Source organism: Piliocolobus tephrosceles, chromosome 9 (assembly GCF_002776525.5).
Source record: "Piliocolobus tephrosceles isolate RC106 chromosome 9, ASM277652v3, whole genome shotgun sequence".
Taxonomy (NCBI): Eukaryota; Metazoa; Chordata; class Mammalia; order Primates; family Cercopithecidae; genus Piliocolobus; species Piliocolobus tephrosceles.
The window spans coordinates 55,204,476-55,223,109 of NC_045442.1; the positions used below are offsets into that span (position 1 = coordinate 55,204,476).

The 18,634-nt window shown below is 32.6% G+C and overlaps 1 protein-coding gene across 2 annotated transcripts in view; it reads left to right on the top strand.

Annotated features, from left to right (window-relative positions):
• Positions 1-18,634, top strand: part of PHYHIPL (phytanoyl-CoA 2-hydroxylase interacting protein like) — a 70,061-nt gene that overhangs the window by 45,090 nt on the left and 6,337 nt on the right. For both annotated transcript variants that reach the window (XM_023185600.1, XM_023185601.1), the window contains exons 2-4: positions 11,901-12,097; positions 14,002-14,176; positions 16,081-16,198. In XM_023185600.1, coding sequence (XP_023041368.1) covers positions 11,901-12,097; positions 14,002-14,176; positions 16,081-16,198 — 490 coding nt within the window. The remainder of the gene's footprint in view (positions 1-11,900; positions 12,098-14,001; positions 14,177-16,080; positions 16,199-18,634) is intronic.

An 18,634-nucleotide genomic window follows, 5' to 3' on the forward strand; every position in this document is an offset into this window, starting at 1 on the left:
TTATTAAATAAAAAATAGGTTACAAAACAATATGTAAATGTTATTGATAAAGTGATATTTGTTTTTTCCTAAAAGTTCCAACAATGTTCAATGTTACCACTAAGAGTGTTTTTATTTTGAGAGTTTATTGTAAAGCAGAGAATAGTTTCAGTGTTTAGTTGTGGTTACTATTTTGAGTTTTATTGCTATCTTAATTAGTTTTTCTTTTACTGAACTTGAAAGTATTACAATATTTCAAAGTTGTTTTTAGTGATGAGGAAAGCAGTTTTCCCCCAGCATACTGCATCTCTGACTTTGTAATGGAAATTATTAAAACATATATTTATTTAAACACAAACACGTAATTACAATTATAAAATAGTCATATCTATTCTTTGTTAGAGGTTTTTTAATCACTAGAACTTTAGGAAGGAAATAAAACATGAGAAAGTTGCTCTTGACTGCTGCTTTTAAGGGAGGTGAACCTAACACCTACAATTTGTTTCTTAGAAAGATGGCTTAAGGCTTATTATTTAAACTAACTACCATCATTACCTTTGCAAACACTCCCTTTATTTCGATGGAGTCATTTAGGCCCTCTTCACTACTGTAGCTAAGATTTTAGGTTGACTTTTATTGGAGCACTCAAGGAAAGATATTATGTAGAGGAAAAATTATTCATTGTTTTCAAGGCAAAATTGGTGGGACTAAGGAGCAATGGTGTCCAGAAGATGATCAAAACAAGGAAGACTTCAATAAATTAGATATGTTCTATTACAGTATTTGCCAGAGCACGTCTGATTTATTAAGAGACTATTTTAATTCTTATTTCAGATAAAGCTGCTTTTTTCGATCAAATTGGGGTATCCATGCAGTAATCTTGAAAGCCAAGTAACTTTTTTAATGATTTATCTTTCATAGAGATAAATACTTTACAGATCTCAGATTCTAAAGAATTTTGTTAAAATAAGAACTTTAATAGTTAAATAGTTTGTCTCAGTATGAAGCTATTAAAAGAGAAATATTGTGTGGTTATATGTGTATATTGTATGTTCACTAGGTAAATACACATGTATACATCTATAAACAACGAGACGAGAATTATTATGGTGAATGATTTCTATTGTGTAATATGGCCCTAGATTAGAATAATAATTGTAATTAGTAGTGTTTGTTTAAAATCAACTTTTTAATTCTTGAGAGAGAAGAGGAAAAAAGAAAAAATATGGAAGTTTGAATAATCTCTACTACTTACAGAATAGATGATTTATAGAATATATTTTTAAAAGAAAAACCTCAGCCAAATTAAATTTAAAGTTTAATTGAACAATGGATGATTCGCGAATAGGGCAGCCCCTAGAATCACAGCAGATTCAGAGAGTCTCCATGGATGCCATGTGGTCAGAACAAATTCATAGACAAAAAAATAATAAAAGGAAGTGACATGCAGAAATCAGAAGTGACGCACAGAAACAACTGGATTGGTTACTGCTTGGCATTTGTGTTATTTGAACAGTTTGAACACTCAGCAGTGTGTGAGTGGTTGAAGTACGGCTGCTGGGATTAGCCAAGACTCAGCCATTGTTACAGGCGCATACTCTTAGGTTTTCAGTCTTGTCTACCTATTAAGTTAGGTTTCAGTTCATCCACAAGGACTCAAATATAGAATTATGGAGTCCTTCTCAGCCCATATTTAGTTTGCTTTAACAATATTGACAATAATTTACTGATATATAGAAATTCATAAATTCACCACAACAGCACTGGTTTTTATATGCATAGATTGATGTATGTGATTTTGAAGGTAGGTATAAAATTGGCTTATTATTCTTTTGTACACTTAAAATGTTTTAATGAGTCTAAATCCTTTCAAGATTCTCTCAATACAGAGCTTATGATATGTACTTATGCATCTTCCTAAATACATGGAATTATTCTGGACACTGACCAATATTTAAAAATTGCTTTTTTTTTTTTTTTTTTTTTTTTTTTGAGACAAGGTCTTACTCTATCCCCCAGGCTGGAGTGCAGTGGCACAGTCACTGCTCACTGTATCCTTGACCTCCTAGACTCAGATGATTCTCCCACCTCAGCCTCCCAAGTAGCTGGGACTGTAGGTGTGTGCCACCACACCTGGCTAATTATTTGTATTTCTTGTAGAAACAGTGTTTCGCCATGTTGCCTAAGGTGGTCTCAAACTCTTGGGCTCAAGCAATCAGCTTGCCTCAGCCTCCCAAAGTGCTGGGATTACAGGCATGAGGCACTGAGCTGGCCAAAAATGGCTTTCTTGAAATGTTTAAAAGTCACATTTGAACTAACTGAGAGTGAGGGGATACATTTTAGTGAAATTGTATCTTAAGCTTTGTACCTGTGAACCCAAAAGTATCTGAGACAGGTCTTAATCAATTTAAAAGGTTTATTTTGCCAAAGTTAAGGATGCCCTGGTGACCTCAGGAGGTCCTGACAACATGTGCCCAAGGTGGTCAGGGTACAGCTTGCTTTTATACATTTTATGGAGATATAATACATCAAGCAATACATGTAATATTTACACTGGTTTGATCTGGAAGGGCAGGACAGCTCAAAATTGGGAGGAGGGGGGCTTCCAGGTCATAGGTAGATTTAAAAATTTTCTTATTGGCAACTGGTTGAAAGAGTTATCTGTAGAAGGAAATATCTGGGTTACTAAGGGGTTGTAGAGACCAAAGTTTTATCATGCAGATGAAAACACCAAGTAACAGGCTTCAGAGAGAATAGATTATAAATGTTTCTTATCAGACTTGAGGTCACAGGCAGTAAAGTGTTAAATAAGAAAGCAAGAGATAAAGCACATTTTAAAAAAATATAAATACAATGGTAAATAGAAGAAAAACACAATTTTTTTCCTAAATACTAAAAGAAATGAGAAGAAAAGTAAACCAAAGAAAACCCATGTAGAGAAAGACGTACAAGCACAACATAATGTACACAGTAATTGAAACATAAATATGATACATTTGAGAACAAACATATCAGTAATATTAGTAAATGTAAATAGGCCTAATTCATCTACTATAAGTAGAAAAATCATTTTTAAATTTGGCTCTCAAGGAAGAAAATCCAACTGCTTGCTCTGTAAAAGAGAGATACCTAAAACGAAGTGATTCAGAAGGCTAAAAAAAAGTCAAGGAGAGAAGCTATGCAAAGCAAATAGAAATAATAAGAAAACAGGAGTTGCCATCCTGATAACTAGACAAGAATTTCAACCAAAAACACAAAGAAGGACACTTTTAAATGATAAAAGCCATAATTCACAGTGAAAGTATAGCACTTAATACTTATGAACCAAGTTATAAAGCACTTGTATTTAAAAACAGAAGCTATAGGAGATGGAAGGACACATGATGTTGAAGTATCATGGTGATAAAAGATTTAACACAGTACTTTCAGTCTGAGAAAGATAAAATGGACAAAAATAAGGAATACATACTAAAGAATATAATTGATAGATCTTATAAATCTATATCTACATTTATACCTATATCTTTAATCCCTGATAATAGAGAATGTACCACATATGGAACATTCACAAAAATAAATTAAATATTAATTCACAAAGCATCACTAAATGTCATAAAATAGAACAATTACAGACAACACTTCGATCATATGCAGTAGTAAAGCTGGAAATTGATAGCAAAATAAAAAAATTAAAATGTACCTCCACCTTGGGGGGAAAAGAGTTCTATTAATAAACTCTTGAGTGTAAGAGGAAACAAAACTGAAATTACAGAATTTCTTTTAAAAAATTATGAAAACCCTATGTGTTAGATTCTAAGATATGCCTAAAGTACTGGTCAGAGAAAGAGGATAGGTTTAAACATTTATTACCGATGGGGGGCAAAAAGAGTAGAAACACATGAAATAAACTCCTATTGTAAATACTAAGGAAAAACAACTATATAATTCCCTAATAAAACACCAGAATGGAAATAATAAAGATTAAAAAAGAAATTAAAGTGGCAGAAAACAGAAAAAAATATTAAACCTAACTAATAGAACAGGATTCTATGTGTATTTTTCAAAACAAAACAAAACAAAAGCAGTGGAAATAAACGAAGGCCAGAAACGAATGGGATTTGTTAATGGTTAATGGATTTGTTAATGGTCAACTCATTTTCCTCCTTTATCAGGGATTTCAGGAAAAGAAAGAGATGACCTGGTCAAATTCTTTTGCAAACATGCTAGTAACCAGACTTCCTTTTAAACACACTAATGAGACTTACTAGCAGAATGTTAATGAAGAGGCATTATTTGTGAAATGCTTTTTAGATATACTTGGTCTTATTGTAAGTAAGCCTGAAATTTATAGATTTTTGGAACATGGCTCACTGGAAAATGTATCAATGCTATGTAATTTAGGGGTATAAAAGAGATACAATTGAAATGGCTTTCATTGCGTGTTATTTTACATACACCATTTAGAACATTATATGTTAAATCTCAACAAGAGGGCATATTAATTGGGGACAGGAGGGGAGTGTAAAGATTTGGGAGTTGCCTTGAAAGTCTCAGTCTTCTCCATGCATTGCCTATTTCTTGTGATTGCCTTTATCTTTTAAAGTATTCGTAAAATTTGGTACTGTATATTTCTGATACCCATAAGCCTGATTTGACCATCTAACTCTTAATGTTATATCAGTTATCTTCAGCAGCTGGGTGGAAACAGGAAACATAGGAAGGTGATACTTAAGTATTTTGTGTGTGTGTGTGTAGTTTTTTGGAACCATATTAATTGCTTTTATATTCAAAATAAAGCAGATAAACTACATTCCCTATGAATAACATAATCATATTGAAGGCAAAAAAATAGATTTTGCCATTATATTTTATTTTTGACTAATATTAGGAAACTTTCAAACAGAAAAGTTGAAGGAATTGTATAGTCTACACTACTTCAATTGACACTTTATGATTTAATGTACACATATTCATCTACCCACCTAACTTATCCATTTGATCCATTTCAAAGTAGTAGACACCAAAAACTAATTCAGCATGCATATTCTTAACTAAAGTTCAACACTTTTTAGGTAAAAATTACCTTTTAGTTTTTTAGGTAAAGTTTTCAAGTAATTTTTGAAAATAGTGTTTTGAAACTCTCAGACCAAATGCAAAAGGAATTGTAAGGAAATGTTGAACTGGTTAATAGGTTTTCCATAGTGGAATGAATCAGCAATGCGGAAACTGCTTCAGTGTATGCTATATTGAGCAAATAAGTAAATATAAATAATGAGAGCCAGGTTTCTCACTGTTGAAGTACCAGTTGAGTATCTCTAATTTGAAAATCTAAAACCTGAAATGCTCCAAAATCCAAAGCTTTTTGAGTGCTGACATGACACTCAAAGGAAATACTCATTGGAGGCTTTCAGATTTCAGATTTCAGATTGGCATTCCTAAAAATGCAGATATTCCAAACTCGGAACAAAAATTGATATTTGTAACACTTGTGGTCCCAAGCATTTCGGATAAGGTATACTTAACCTGTGATTGTAGAGATGGTAAAGAGGAAAACTGGAATGAACCCTGTGATGTTGGATTAGAATTGGATGTATCAGTATAAACCTATGGTGTTGTTATATGAAAGTGTAGAAATATAGTTATGAGTATGCACACATATGCATGTATTTCCTATCTCTTGTAGCCATTGAGAGACCCTAGAAGTAATAACACTCTAACAGTAATGAGCAAGCCTAATACTCAGATCTTAGTCTCAAATGCTATCCTCTACCAAAATGAGCCTTAGCTCCTCAGAGAAATGGCTGATTGCAAGGCTTGGGTATGAAACTATAAAATAAGCCTGAAACACCTTGTTAATAGAAGAAAGTAAGAAAGTACTCAAATAATGACGGGGACATGCCAAAAGGAACCAGCTTGAAGGGCTTATATTGGCCAAATGTGAGTCAAGTTAAGCAACAAAATAACTAATAGTAACAGACTGTCTTAATTCATTTGTGCTGCTATAAAAATACACCTGAAACTGAGTAATATATAAATAATAGGCATTTATTTCTCACAGTTCCAAAGGTTGGGAAGTCCAGGGTCAAAATGTGAGCAGATTTTGTGTATGGGGGCTGCTGTCTGCTTCAAGATGGCACCATGCTGCTGCATCCTCCAGAGAGGGGATAAACACTGTGTCCTTACATGGCAGAAGTTGGAAGGGCAAAAGGGCTAACCTGTGTTTGAAGACTCTTTTATGAAGGCCTTAATCCCATTCACAAAGGAGGACCCCTCATGACCTAATTACTACCTAAAGACTCCACCTCTTAATGCTATTGCATTGGGGATTAAGTTTCAACATGAATTTTGGAGGAGACACAAACATTCAAACCCACATTATAACCTACATTGAATAATAGGATACCTGAGGGTCTAGTGTTATAAACAATGGAGAAGTTCTTCCTTATAGGGGACCACAAGTAATAAATGTAGATGGTATGATAGAAAATCACCATTTGGCAAATTTGTAATTGATTCAGGGAAGAATCATCAGCAGATACTAAAATTAGTGGGGTAAAGTTTGATGTAGACATTTACATAGTTTCAAAATACTTCCCCACAAAAATGCTGATTAATTAAAAGGGAAAAATAGAGAAACCTTGTAGACACTAACTTAGCCAAGTGATAAACATTAACTTTACCAGTAATGGAACAAACCAATTATCACATATACAACATTATGTCTACAGTATTTCTGCCAAAAAAAAAAAAAAAAAAAAAGAAAAATCTCAATGATTAGGAAACATCAGACAAACCCAAATGGAGGAACATTCTACAAAATTATTTTCAAATATGGAAGACAAACAGACTGAAGAACTATTCCAGATTAAAAGAGACATGATGGCCCAATAGCAACCTGTGACCACAAGGTTTTGGGACTTTGTTTTTGCTGCTATGCAGATTTTTTTAAAAAACAAATACTGAAATATGAGGTCTGTAGATTAGATGATAGGGCAATAGTAATTTTCTGATTTTAATCATTATACTTGGGTTGTGTAAGAGAATATCTAATAAAATATACAATTTAGTGTTTAGGAATAAAGGGCCATCTTGTGGACAGTTTACTCTCAAATGATTCTGAAGTAAATGTGTGTGTGTATGTGTGGAGAGAAAGAGGTGGCAGGGGGAGAGACGGAGAAGATAATAAAGCAAATTCAGTAAAATGTTAACAAGTAGAGAATCTGGGTAAAGGGTATATGGGAGCTCTTAGTACTAGTTTTACAACTTTTTTGTAAGTCTGAAATTCCATCAGAATAAAATTTATCTAAGAAAAGGTGAATGAATTCAAAACCAGATGGTAAATAAATGAAACAAAAGTGGCAAAATGTCAATGTGTTTTAAAGTTGGGTGATAGGTACATGGAGATTCATTGCATTATTTTGTTTACTTGATGTATGCTTGTAAACTTCCACAATAGACATTTAAAAGGGAATTAATCTACAGCGATCTCTTCATTGATAATGTGGATTTACTTTCTCCTTAAACACTCTTGCTTATTTTGGGCTTGTAAGAACAGATCATGTTGAAAGAATCTAAAGAAGACCTAAATAAATGGTAAGACACCTCATGTTCCATAGATTGGAAGACAATATTATTAAGATCAAAATACCCCCAAATTTATTTATAGATTCAATTCAAACCTTAGCAAAATCCCATCTAACTTCTTTGCAGAAACTGATAAGCTGATTCTAAAATTCATATGGAAATTCAGGGGACCCAGAATAGCCAAAAAGGTCTTGAAAAGATGAACAAAGTTGAAGGATTCACCTTTCTTGACTTCAGAACGTACTACAATGCTGCAGTAATCAAGTTGGTGCAGTACTGGAGTTGGGGATCAAGATCCGTAGAATTTGAGAGTGTAGAAATAGACCATATATTTATGACCAGTTGATTTTGGCAAGGGTGCCAAGGCAATTAAATAAGAAAAGAATAATCTTTTCAATAGTGCTGAGATAGCAACATATCCATATGAAAAAGAATGAAGTTGGACCCCTACCTCACACCATATACAAAATTACCTCAGAATGGATCAAAGACTTAAATGTAAGAATTAAAACTATAATACCCTTAGAAGAAAATAAATCTTCATGACCTTGGGTTAAGCAGTGTTTTCTTAAAATATGACCCCAAAAGCATGAGCAACAAAAGAAAAATAGATAAATTGGACTTGGTCAAAATTATTTTTTGTGCTTTAAAAAAGAAAAGAGACAAACCACAGAATGAGAGAACATTTTTGCAAATCATATATCTGATAATAGACTTGTATCTAGATGGTAAAGGACCATTACAACTCAGTAATAAAAAAAGACAACTCAATTTTTAAAAAGGGGCAATGAATCTGAATAAACATTTCTCCAAAGAAGGTATACAAATAACCAATAAACACGTGAAAAGATTTCCGACACCATTAGCTATCAAGGAAATGCAAATTACAACCACAGTGAGATACCACTACACAACTGCTATGATACCTTTTTCAATAAAAAAAAAGATAGATAATATTAAGTGTTAAATGTTGGCAAGGATGTGAAGAAATTGGAACCTTCATACACTGCTAATGGGAATGTGAAATGTATAGCTAATTTGGAAAAGTCTGGCAGTTCCTAAGTAAGTTAAACATATAAATTATTATATGACACAGCAATTCCACTCTTAGGTATATACCTAAGAGAAATGGAAATACATGTTAGCACAAAAATTGGTTCACAAATGTTCATGGTAGCATTAGTTATAATAGCCCCAACGTGGAAACAACCCAATGTCTATCAGCTGATGAATGGTGTATGCATACAATGGAATATCGTGCTGCAATAAAAAGAAGTGAAGTACTGGTACAACATGGATGAAGCTTGAAAACCTTTTGCTATGTGAAGAAGCCAGTCACAAAAGACCCCATATTGTATGATACCATTTAATATGAATGTACGAAATAGGCAAATCTATGGAGACAGAAAATAGATTTGTGATTGTCTAGGGCTGAAGGGAGGGGTCACGTGTGTATGTGTGGGCAGAGTGGGAGGGATGATGACTTAGGTGGGGTTTTATTTTGGGGTCTATAAGTGTTCTTAATTGCTTGTACGGGTGGATGCGCGAGTTTGAATCTACCAAAAACCATTGAATTGTATACTTTGAATGAATGAATTATATGGTATATGAATTATATCTCAATAAAGCTGTTTTTTAACAAAAATCTGATCATTCTTTTATAAGATAACAAGTTCAATGAGAAAAGAGCTGTATATAGAAAGTATTATTAGTGTAATTTGGAGTGTTTTCAGCTTGCATTTCAATAGTTGCTGTCATTAGAAACTGCTTTTGAAATGTTTGTTCTCAAAGCAACTTTCATGTTGTGGATAAACAAAAGTACATGAAACAAAAGTACATTCATTCTGCATTCAGTTGTACCAATCCACAGTGTAGCCATAGATGTTAGAACCATTTGGCATGTAAAGTAGAGATATGTAGCTAGAATTGTCTGTAAGATGAAGTCTTACTAAGGAAAGGAAGCTACTTTGGGAAGTATGATTGATTGACAGAACTGAGATAGTACTGGCTGGTAACTGATTATTATTAGTGTCATGTGGATAACTGTTTTTTCATCAGTTTTTAGAGACAATTATTGTCTTCTGTCACTTATCTCAAAATCTCAGTCAGTTAAAAATTGATTCACAGAGAGTGAGGAAGAAGAAAGTTACATGTAAACTTGTAAGATTTATTTACATTAAATTTTTTACTTGGCCTACCCAAGTAAGAAAGTTGCATAAAAGTTAATCTAGTGGTTTTGTTAAGAACTATTTAATCTAGTGGTTTTGTGATGAGTAGCTTGAAAATGAAGATTTTTAATACAACAAATTATTTCTAGGCTTGAGCTTTATATTGTTCCCAATGGGAAAAATATAATTTGAGCAAAGGTTTTCCTTATAATAAAAGTAACATTTTTTTCTCTTGAATTTTAACAATCAGAAGGAAAAATCCAAAAAAAAAAGTATTATGTTCTGTGAAGTAATCATTTGTGACTTTAAGGTTGAAGAAGATAACAATAGTGGAAGTTTAAATGCAAAAACTATTAATGGTATCTTAGATAGTGTTACTGTATTGAAGTTATGTTTCCATTAAATTGAATCAAATGCAAAATAGCTTTATTTTTATCTACATGATCCTAAATAACAATTGTATTTTTTTCACTCAGTTGTGAAATTATATGGACATAGTTATAATGCAGATGAGTTCTACAAAAATTTCTACTATCAGAGTTCAGAACATTTTTCATTGCTATTACTGATGTTTAAAGACAAGTGGCACAGACTAATGGGTTGAAATGTAAGCTTTTCAGAATAGTATAAAATTGCTAATTGCTGTGGTTTTCAGTGTTTTTTGCCTTTCCCTTTCCCAAGGCCATTATAAGGATTTCACTTGATTTCTTCCCTGCTCTTAACTTTTGAAAAGCTTTAAGCTAGAAGTAATTTGAGGATTCTATGCAACCTGATGGGGAGGAAACTAAAGGTGAAGTAGTTTTTTCGGGAGTTTTGTGGAGAGGGAATGTGGAGAAACGGGACTGTGAAGAAAGTACATAGGAGAAGAAAGAAGGATTTTTAAAAGTATTGTTCAAGAAATAAAATTAAATAACTTATTTTGAAATTAGTTTCTGATTGCCTTTGAGTTCCTCTGGCTACAATGCAGGTTGAGATGAGACAACATGGGTCAAAGATTTAATGAAGTTGGGAATTATCAAAAGGTTTATATCAATGACTGTTATGGAAGTGTGGGGGAGGAGAGAACAATCTAATCTGGAAATGGAAAGTATTGCCACAAAGTGACATTCACTGTTGTTTTTTTGTTGAGTATTTTATTATGTTAGGGAACAAGTTAAGTAGTTGATTTATGGCCTAACATTTTTTCTTATTTGAATAACAATTTGTTTCTCTTTTGAGGCATTGAACATTATGTTGGCCTGGGGAAAGGGATTGTAGAAAAAAATTGAGTAAAATTTGATTCTAGTATGTCTTTCCTATATATGAAACAAACTTGGCATGTCTGTATTTTCTTTTTGTCCTATGATCCATCAAATCCAGCTCTATACTGTCAGCCAAATTGTTAGCATTTTCTCTAAGTGGAAGTGTAGAGATAATCTTTAAAGGAACTAGGTGTCATATAAATTCTTCGGGATTTTAATATCAATCACTATGGCAATCATCTTTTTTCTTTTAGCCTTATTTGTTGTTTCAGCTCTCAAAATTAAATTCAAGATTCCACAGATAAAAGATTTCTAGAGTTATCCTTGAGATAGCAACTTGTAAGTGAATGGTCTTCAGTATTATTTGTATATGTAGTAAAACCATTACATGCTGTTTCTCTATATAATGCTTCCAAAATGAAAGAGGAGGGGGAATTTTTATAGACTGTTACTGCTAGGCCATGGACTTTTAAAGAAATATTTCCTTCATTTGGATGGACCCTTTCATTATCAACATTTCTATGAAATTATCTGGCTTAAAACATCTGATATTACTTTAGAGCAAAATTGATTGGTCATGTAGAAAAATAGGCTCTTGAGGCTTTTTAGAGGGATCCTAACCGTATAAAACTAACATGTCATAGATTAGAAAACTAGAGTGTCAGTGTTTTTGTGTTCACTCTGTGAAAACAAATTGGAAAAGTAAAGGGAAAATGTAAAGATGATAAGGACTAAGTCATCTCTACTTTTGGTAATATGACCTTATAAACGTTCTTTACTACCATTAAAACTCAAATTACTTCATGAACAAAATGAAATCTCAGATTCACTAATGAAGTGATTTCAGAAATATGTACATAGCTAAAGACCTTGCAAACTGGAAAATCCATTAATTGGAATTAACTTCCTGTGCATTGTTTTCTTGCAGGGAACAAATCACAAGACAGTGGCATAGCAGAGATGGAAGAACTTCCTGTACCACATAACATCAAAATAAGCAATATAACGTGTGACTCATTCAAGATTTCATGGGAAATGGATTCAAAATCAAAGGATCGCATTACACATTATTTTATTGACCTCAACAAGAAAGAGAACAAGAACTCCAATAAATTTAAACACAAGGTAAAGTCTAACAAATACTCATGCTCATTTGCATCTTAAAACTTTCTAAGTATGAGGACATTTTAAAAGAGCGAGTAATATTCTATTAATGGCTTATGTGATGTATTTGACTTGGAAAAAATAAAAATTATATGTAACTTTAAAACCCTATCATTCTAATAAGTTTTGTAAGAAAATGAAATGCCATGCTTATTGTTAGAAGATAATTTTCAAAAAAAAAGGTAAAATCATGACTATCATCTAGATGTAAAAATTAATTTATGTTAAAGATTTTATTTAACTCATTAATGAGGAAACCAATGAGGTGTTATAACCAGTTCAAAGGGTAATCCAAAGCAAAGACTTATTTGTAGATCCAGGTATAAACTGGCATGGAAGTCCTGATAGGAGGAATAAAGAGGAGGGTTGTCCTCCACTGAACATAATTTATTTGTATATATTTAGACAAGAAAAACTGAATTGTTATTAGTTTCTACAAATTACAGAATTTTAAAATGGCTTCCATAACAGAGACTGATAGCCAGAAGAGGGTGCTATAGGCAATGCATAGTTTTCCCCTGAAGCACACATTTTTTTCTTTAACTGCTAAACAAGGAATCTGATGCAATTTATAAACTTCAAGGTATTTTAAAAACACTTTAGGGCTAAAAATTGCTTTAGATAGTCTGCTGTCTTTTTGCTTTTTGTCTTTTGTTTTGATAATGAAAATTTTTGTCTTTTGCTTTTTAGTTTTGAGAATGAAAATTATTAACTTTTAAATGTTTTTAGACATATAACACTTCTCTGATATTTATTCACATATCATATATCTTTTCTGATATAGCTCTCTCTCCAGAAGTATCTATAGAGAAAATAACAGTTATCTGCTTTAAGCATTCTTTCTTATGTTGCAGTGTTTTCACCAGTGATGAAAATCAGTATCAATACCTTAATATTGATATCAAGTTTTAACTTGGTAGATACTTTGGAACTTTCTTATCTTACCTAGAAATATTGCTTTTATTAGATGTGCAGTTATACATACTAAAGATAAGTGAGGATCATACATACTACAGATAAGTGTGAAAGAGGGAGCAAGATTGTGCAGTCATTATTTTTTCTGAGTTCCAATTCTGATTATGCTTTCTAGTGATGGATATTCTCTTTGCTGACATTTGCCTTGTTTATATAGCTTTGAAATCTTAAATTTCAAATATTAAATGATGAATTGTTCAAGATTTGACCCTTTTTCTTCACTCTCCACTTGGAATACCATATCCTTGGAAAGACACATAGACTCTATACTTGAATGAAAGTGAAGTAAAAATTCATATTTTTAGTGTTTTCTCCTTTAACATGTCAAATATCAAGTAATGGGCAGCTTTAGTAAAATTATTGGATAGATAAGTTAACCAAATATAATATTTTAATACTATTGAACTTTATCTTTTATGTCTCTGTTTTTTAAAGTTTTGTCATTTAATATGAGAATGTTGCATTTTGAGGAGCATATAGTGTACAGAAAGGAACACCATATTAGAAATCAAGAAAACTGGAATCCAAGTACATTTGTGTTATTAACAAACTGTATGACGTCAAGCTTGTCTCTTGATAAAGTTGGTTCTTGGTTTTTTGCATATGGCAAATAAGAGATTTAAATATAATAATTGTTAAGTATCTTTAAGCAGAAAATTCTATTGTCAGTCAGGAATTTAATAAATTCTTCTCCATTGTTTACAGTTGATTAAAGTTATACTACTAAATTAACTTCCTCCTTTCCCCTCCTTCCTTCCCTCCCTCCTTCCCTTGTACCTTCCCTCCTTCTCTCTTCCCTCCTTCCTCTCTTCTCCCTTTTCTTCCTTCTTCACTTCCTTCCTCCCTGTCTCCTCTCATTTTTCTCTCTCTCTTCCTTCTTTCATTCCTAGGATGTTCCCACAAAATTGGTGGCAAAAGCTGTTCCCTTGCCTATGACTGTCCGTGGACACTGGTTTTTAAGCCCAAGAACTGAATATACGGTAGCAGTGCAGACTGCCTCAAAACAAGTTGATGGTGATTATGTTGTGTCTGAATGGAGTGAAATTATAGAATTCTGCACTGCAGGTAAGAGAACTAGGTACAAATACAGAAAAAAAGTTAATTGTTCTGGGAAAGCTAATTATAGAAAAATATTTCTTTTTTGTAATTGCAAGGTGATATATATGACATTGGTCATTTTTTGCATTGTCAGTAGCCTTGTGTAACAGAATAAACAATGTTGTATTGATTGGAGGAAGCTGAAGTTCTCAGAAAAATCTGAGTAATGGCTTCAAATCACTTTGTTTCTATATCCATAGTTTGATTTTTTCAAGATGAAAACTGTGCAAATAAAAAGGTATGCAGTTTGAAAATATACTCAGCATATTTTTTTAGCTTCATTTTGAGAGAGGACAGAGCTTTTTTCTTTTCTTTTTTTTTTTTCCTTTTTCATTTTCACCAATACTGAAAGGCAGAAACTAGGAAAATCCTTTTCTAATTCAGGTGAATAGAGGCAGATCTCAGTGACTGTCCCTAGCAGAAATGTTACTAGATTTTTCACTGGAGTAGTAAAAGACCTTAAGAAAATCTGCATCTAAACTAGTGTCCTGTATACATATGTGTGTCTTTGCTTCACTAGAAAGTACCTCAAAGCCATTGTTTTGGGAGGTTTGATGTGGAACTGAACCTTAATATTCCGTTAGATTGGAAACATTTAACATTCATCTCACTCATGTATCTATTGTTTACTCATTCATTCAAGAAACAGTCATTTATTGAGCACTTCAGTGTTAATGGGATACAAAGATATCTCTGCCTGAGTACTCCTGTCATCCTTTCCTTTTGTCTTTTAGAAAGAAACTTTGTTTCCTCCTGTTAGAGAGGCTGAATCTACAAGGAGCTTAACCTGTTCAAAGCTCTTGTTGATCAGAGTAATTTACAGACTTTTCACATAAGCTTTATCAATAACCTTGACTCTAAGTTTTGATAAAGCTATTTTGAATAAGTTGACTTTTAATCTGAACATTGAATTCATTCAACATTAATTAAGCCCATACTGTGAGCTAGGCACTATACAATGTATTGGTAATAAAATAAAATAGAATGCTACAGGCTAATCTACTTCTTTTCTAGTCTATGACAGGGTTTAAAACCCTGTGCTTATCCCAATCTTAAAATGCTAATACTTACCATAATAAATCATTATTGTACATATATTTATCTCTTCTCTTAGATTATCAGTTCTTTGCAAGGAATAGTAATATCTTTTTTTATCTTTTAACTTGATCATCTAATTTTGCATAGTACCTTTTACATCGTATGTTCTAATCTCAGTAACTGTTTGTTGAGCCAATGAAGCAGCGAGTAAACAAACTATGTTGCCATGAGCAATTTAACTAGGTTGCTTCTGTTTGGAAATTGTTACTAATCTTTACAGGCCAAAATATTTCCCTAGTTTCTGGTATAGGAGTTAGACAGCAATTCTCAAACAACTTCCAAAACAAAAAGTGGGTTAAAAAAAATCAGATTACTTTGACAGATGCTTTAGAGTTTCAAGCATCTTGTGTACCCAAGTCTTATATACTCATTATTATTTTTGCTGTCCAACTTTTCTGTTGGTTGCAGATTATAAGCTTGTTTTATTCAGTTTATCAACTGGTTGAAGAAAAGCTAGTATGGTGCTAATGGATATTACTTGGATTATGAAAAGTTATTTAACTTAATTATTTCAGTATCTCTAATTTCAAAAAATGGAAAAATACAGGCAAAGGTATTCTAAGAAACAACCATAAACCGTAACAAAAATATTTTTGTGGAAAGAAAGATGTGCCACACAGAGACAATGAATATTTTCTTTTTTAAATGGAATTTCCTATTTATTAAGTTGAATTCCCTAAAGATGAATTTGAATAATCTTCACTTTATTAAGTATATAGTTGGTACTTTTGGTGCAAAATTTTTAATAACAAACTTTTTTGATTTTTTTCCAGACTATTCAAAAGTTCATCTAACACAATTGTTGGAGAAGGCTGAAGTGATTGCAGGACGCATGCTTAAGTTTTCTGTTTTTTATCGTAATCAGCACAAAGAATATTTTGACTATGTTCGGTAAGATTCAAAATATATAGTGATTTGTTTTACTAAATATAGTTTCAAATTTTAGGCTCAGGTTTCTCTTGACTCTAGTTCTGTCAAATAGCAGTTCTAGATTTCTTTTCAAAATAACTCTACGGAATTTTATTTTCCAGAAAAATTAAGTAGAAAAAGATCATGAGATTTTTTTCTATTTCACTTAGATTCCTTTCAATAATCATTTGTGATACCAATTCCTGCCCATTTGACTAGACGATCTTAAACCTGTGGTATTTAGATTGATGAGCATTTCATGTACACACTCGTCCTGCTGTCTACTTCATACTGACTACTAATTTTTTCCTCTTTTTGTGGGTCTTTTTAAGACATTGAAAATGAGAGGATAAAAGAGTGACTGTTTCATGAAATATTATGGTGAATCAGGTGGGATTCGCAGACTTCTACCTAAGTAGAAGTCTTTTAGCTGTTGTATTAGTGTGTTTTTCAGGCTGCTGATAAAATACACCCAAGATTGGGTAATTTACAAAAGAAAGAAGTTTATTGGACTTACAGTTCCACATAGCTGGAGAGGCCTCACAATCATGTGGAAGGCAAGGAGAAGCAAGTCACACCTTACATGGATAGCAGCAGGCAAAAAGAGAGCTTGTGCAGGGAAACTCCTCCCCTTTTTAAAACCATCAGATCTCATGAGACTTGTTCACTATCATGAGAACAGCAAGGGAAAGATCCCCCCTCCCCATAATTCAATCAACTCCCACCGGGTTCCTCCCATGACATGTGGGAATTGTAGGAGTTACAATTCAAGACGAGATTTAGGTGGGGACACAGCCAAAACATACCAGCTGTTATCTTGAATTAATTATCATGAGGATAATCTCATTTGTTTACTTTTAAATTCTAGTGATTTTACTAAAATTTCTAAGATAGCCTATGTTTATACCTGGAAGCAGTTCCTTAGAAGTTAGAAGAACTCTATCCTGCAGGTAGTTTTTATACTAACAGCACTGTCATGTTTGTAGAAGAAAATTTGAAGAGAATAAATACCTAGATGTGTGTTTTGTGTTTTAAAAGCCTTAGTGAGACTAAGCCTTAGTGAGACTAAGGCTTTTAAAATGGCAAATGCTATGTAGGTTGTAAAACTTATTACACAACATTCCCTATAATTTATCATTTTAAAAGCCTCACTTCAGACTCTAAAGGATTCTTAAGTTGACAGAACTATGTATGAGAAATATTTAGGAAACTTTGTTGTTCTTTGTATTTGTTTCATACATACTTCTCTAGTTTCTCTTAAATGAAGATCGTGGTTCCAGATTTAAATCAGCTTCAAGCTGTGGAAAATGCAACAGGAATGAGAGAGAGAAGAACACACATAGGCATCTGTGTTCTTCAAATTAAGTACTTAGCAATAGAATATATTTTTATATATTTTGATGGTGAAAAAATATTCCTGCCATTTGTTTGAATATCTTATAAATACAGAGTTTAGTCCTTCATTTTCTTTATTGGTATGTACTCTAGAGTCCATATAATTCCTGGTAGATACCATTCACCTAATTTAGAGTGTACAGACTGATACATATAACATAAATTATTGTGCTTGTCAATTGTGGATTGACAATGACCATATAGACTCAGCAAGGAAGGTGTTTCTTTATACAGATGCTCCTTGACTTACGGTGGGTTTTTGTCCCATTAAACGCATTGTAAGTTGAAAATGCATTTAATACACCTAACCTACAAAACATCATAGCTTAGCCTAGCCTCCTTAAACACTTTCAGATCACTTACATTAGCCCACAATTGGGCAAAATTATCTAACAGAAAGCCTATTTTATTAAAAAAAAAAAAGTGTTGAAAAGATCAACATTCAAAGTACAGTTTCTACTGAATATGCATCATTTTCACACCATCATAAAGTCAAACAATTGTAAACCAAACTATCATAAGTCAGGAACTGTCTGTATTTGTTATGTATAAAATTTGAAAACAAAAAAAACCCTCCATATTTCTGTTGTCTTTGGTAAGAAATACATCAAAGGAATAATTACATCTTTGATTTTAGGTTTATATTCCTAGTACATTGCCAATATCTATTTTACGTGGCCACTAGAGGGCAGTATTTCTCTGTGATTTTTCTCAGTCCCTTGAATGGGAACTGGCCTTTGTTTTTAGGTCCTTTAGTGAGCTAAAGTTTGCTTCATCTGTTTTCAAAAATGCTCCAAGAAGAAAAAAAAGACAGAGTGCCTAGAAAATGGATAATTATTGTGTATATTGCATGATTTTACTCCCAACTACAAGTATGAAAGCTGTGTTTACTAACAAGAAAATTTACCTTTGCTAAGTTTTCCGTAATGATAGTTATAAAATCCATGTAAAATATGTCTTGGTGCAGTACGTATAAATAAATATACTTTCCACAGTGTGGTATAATTTTTCGACATTGCTTTT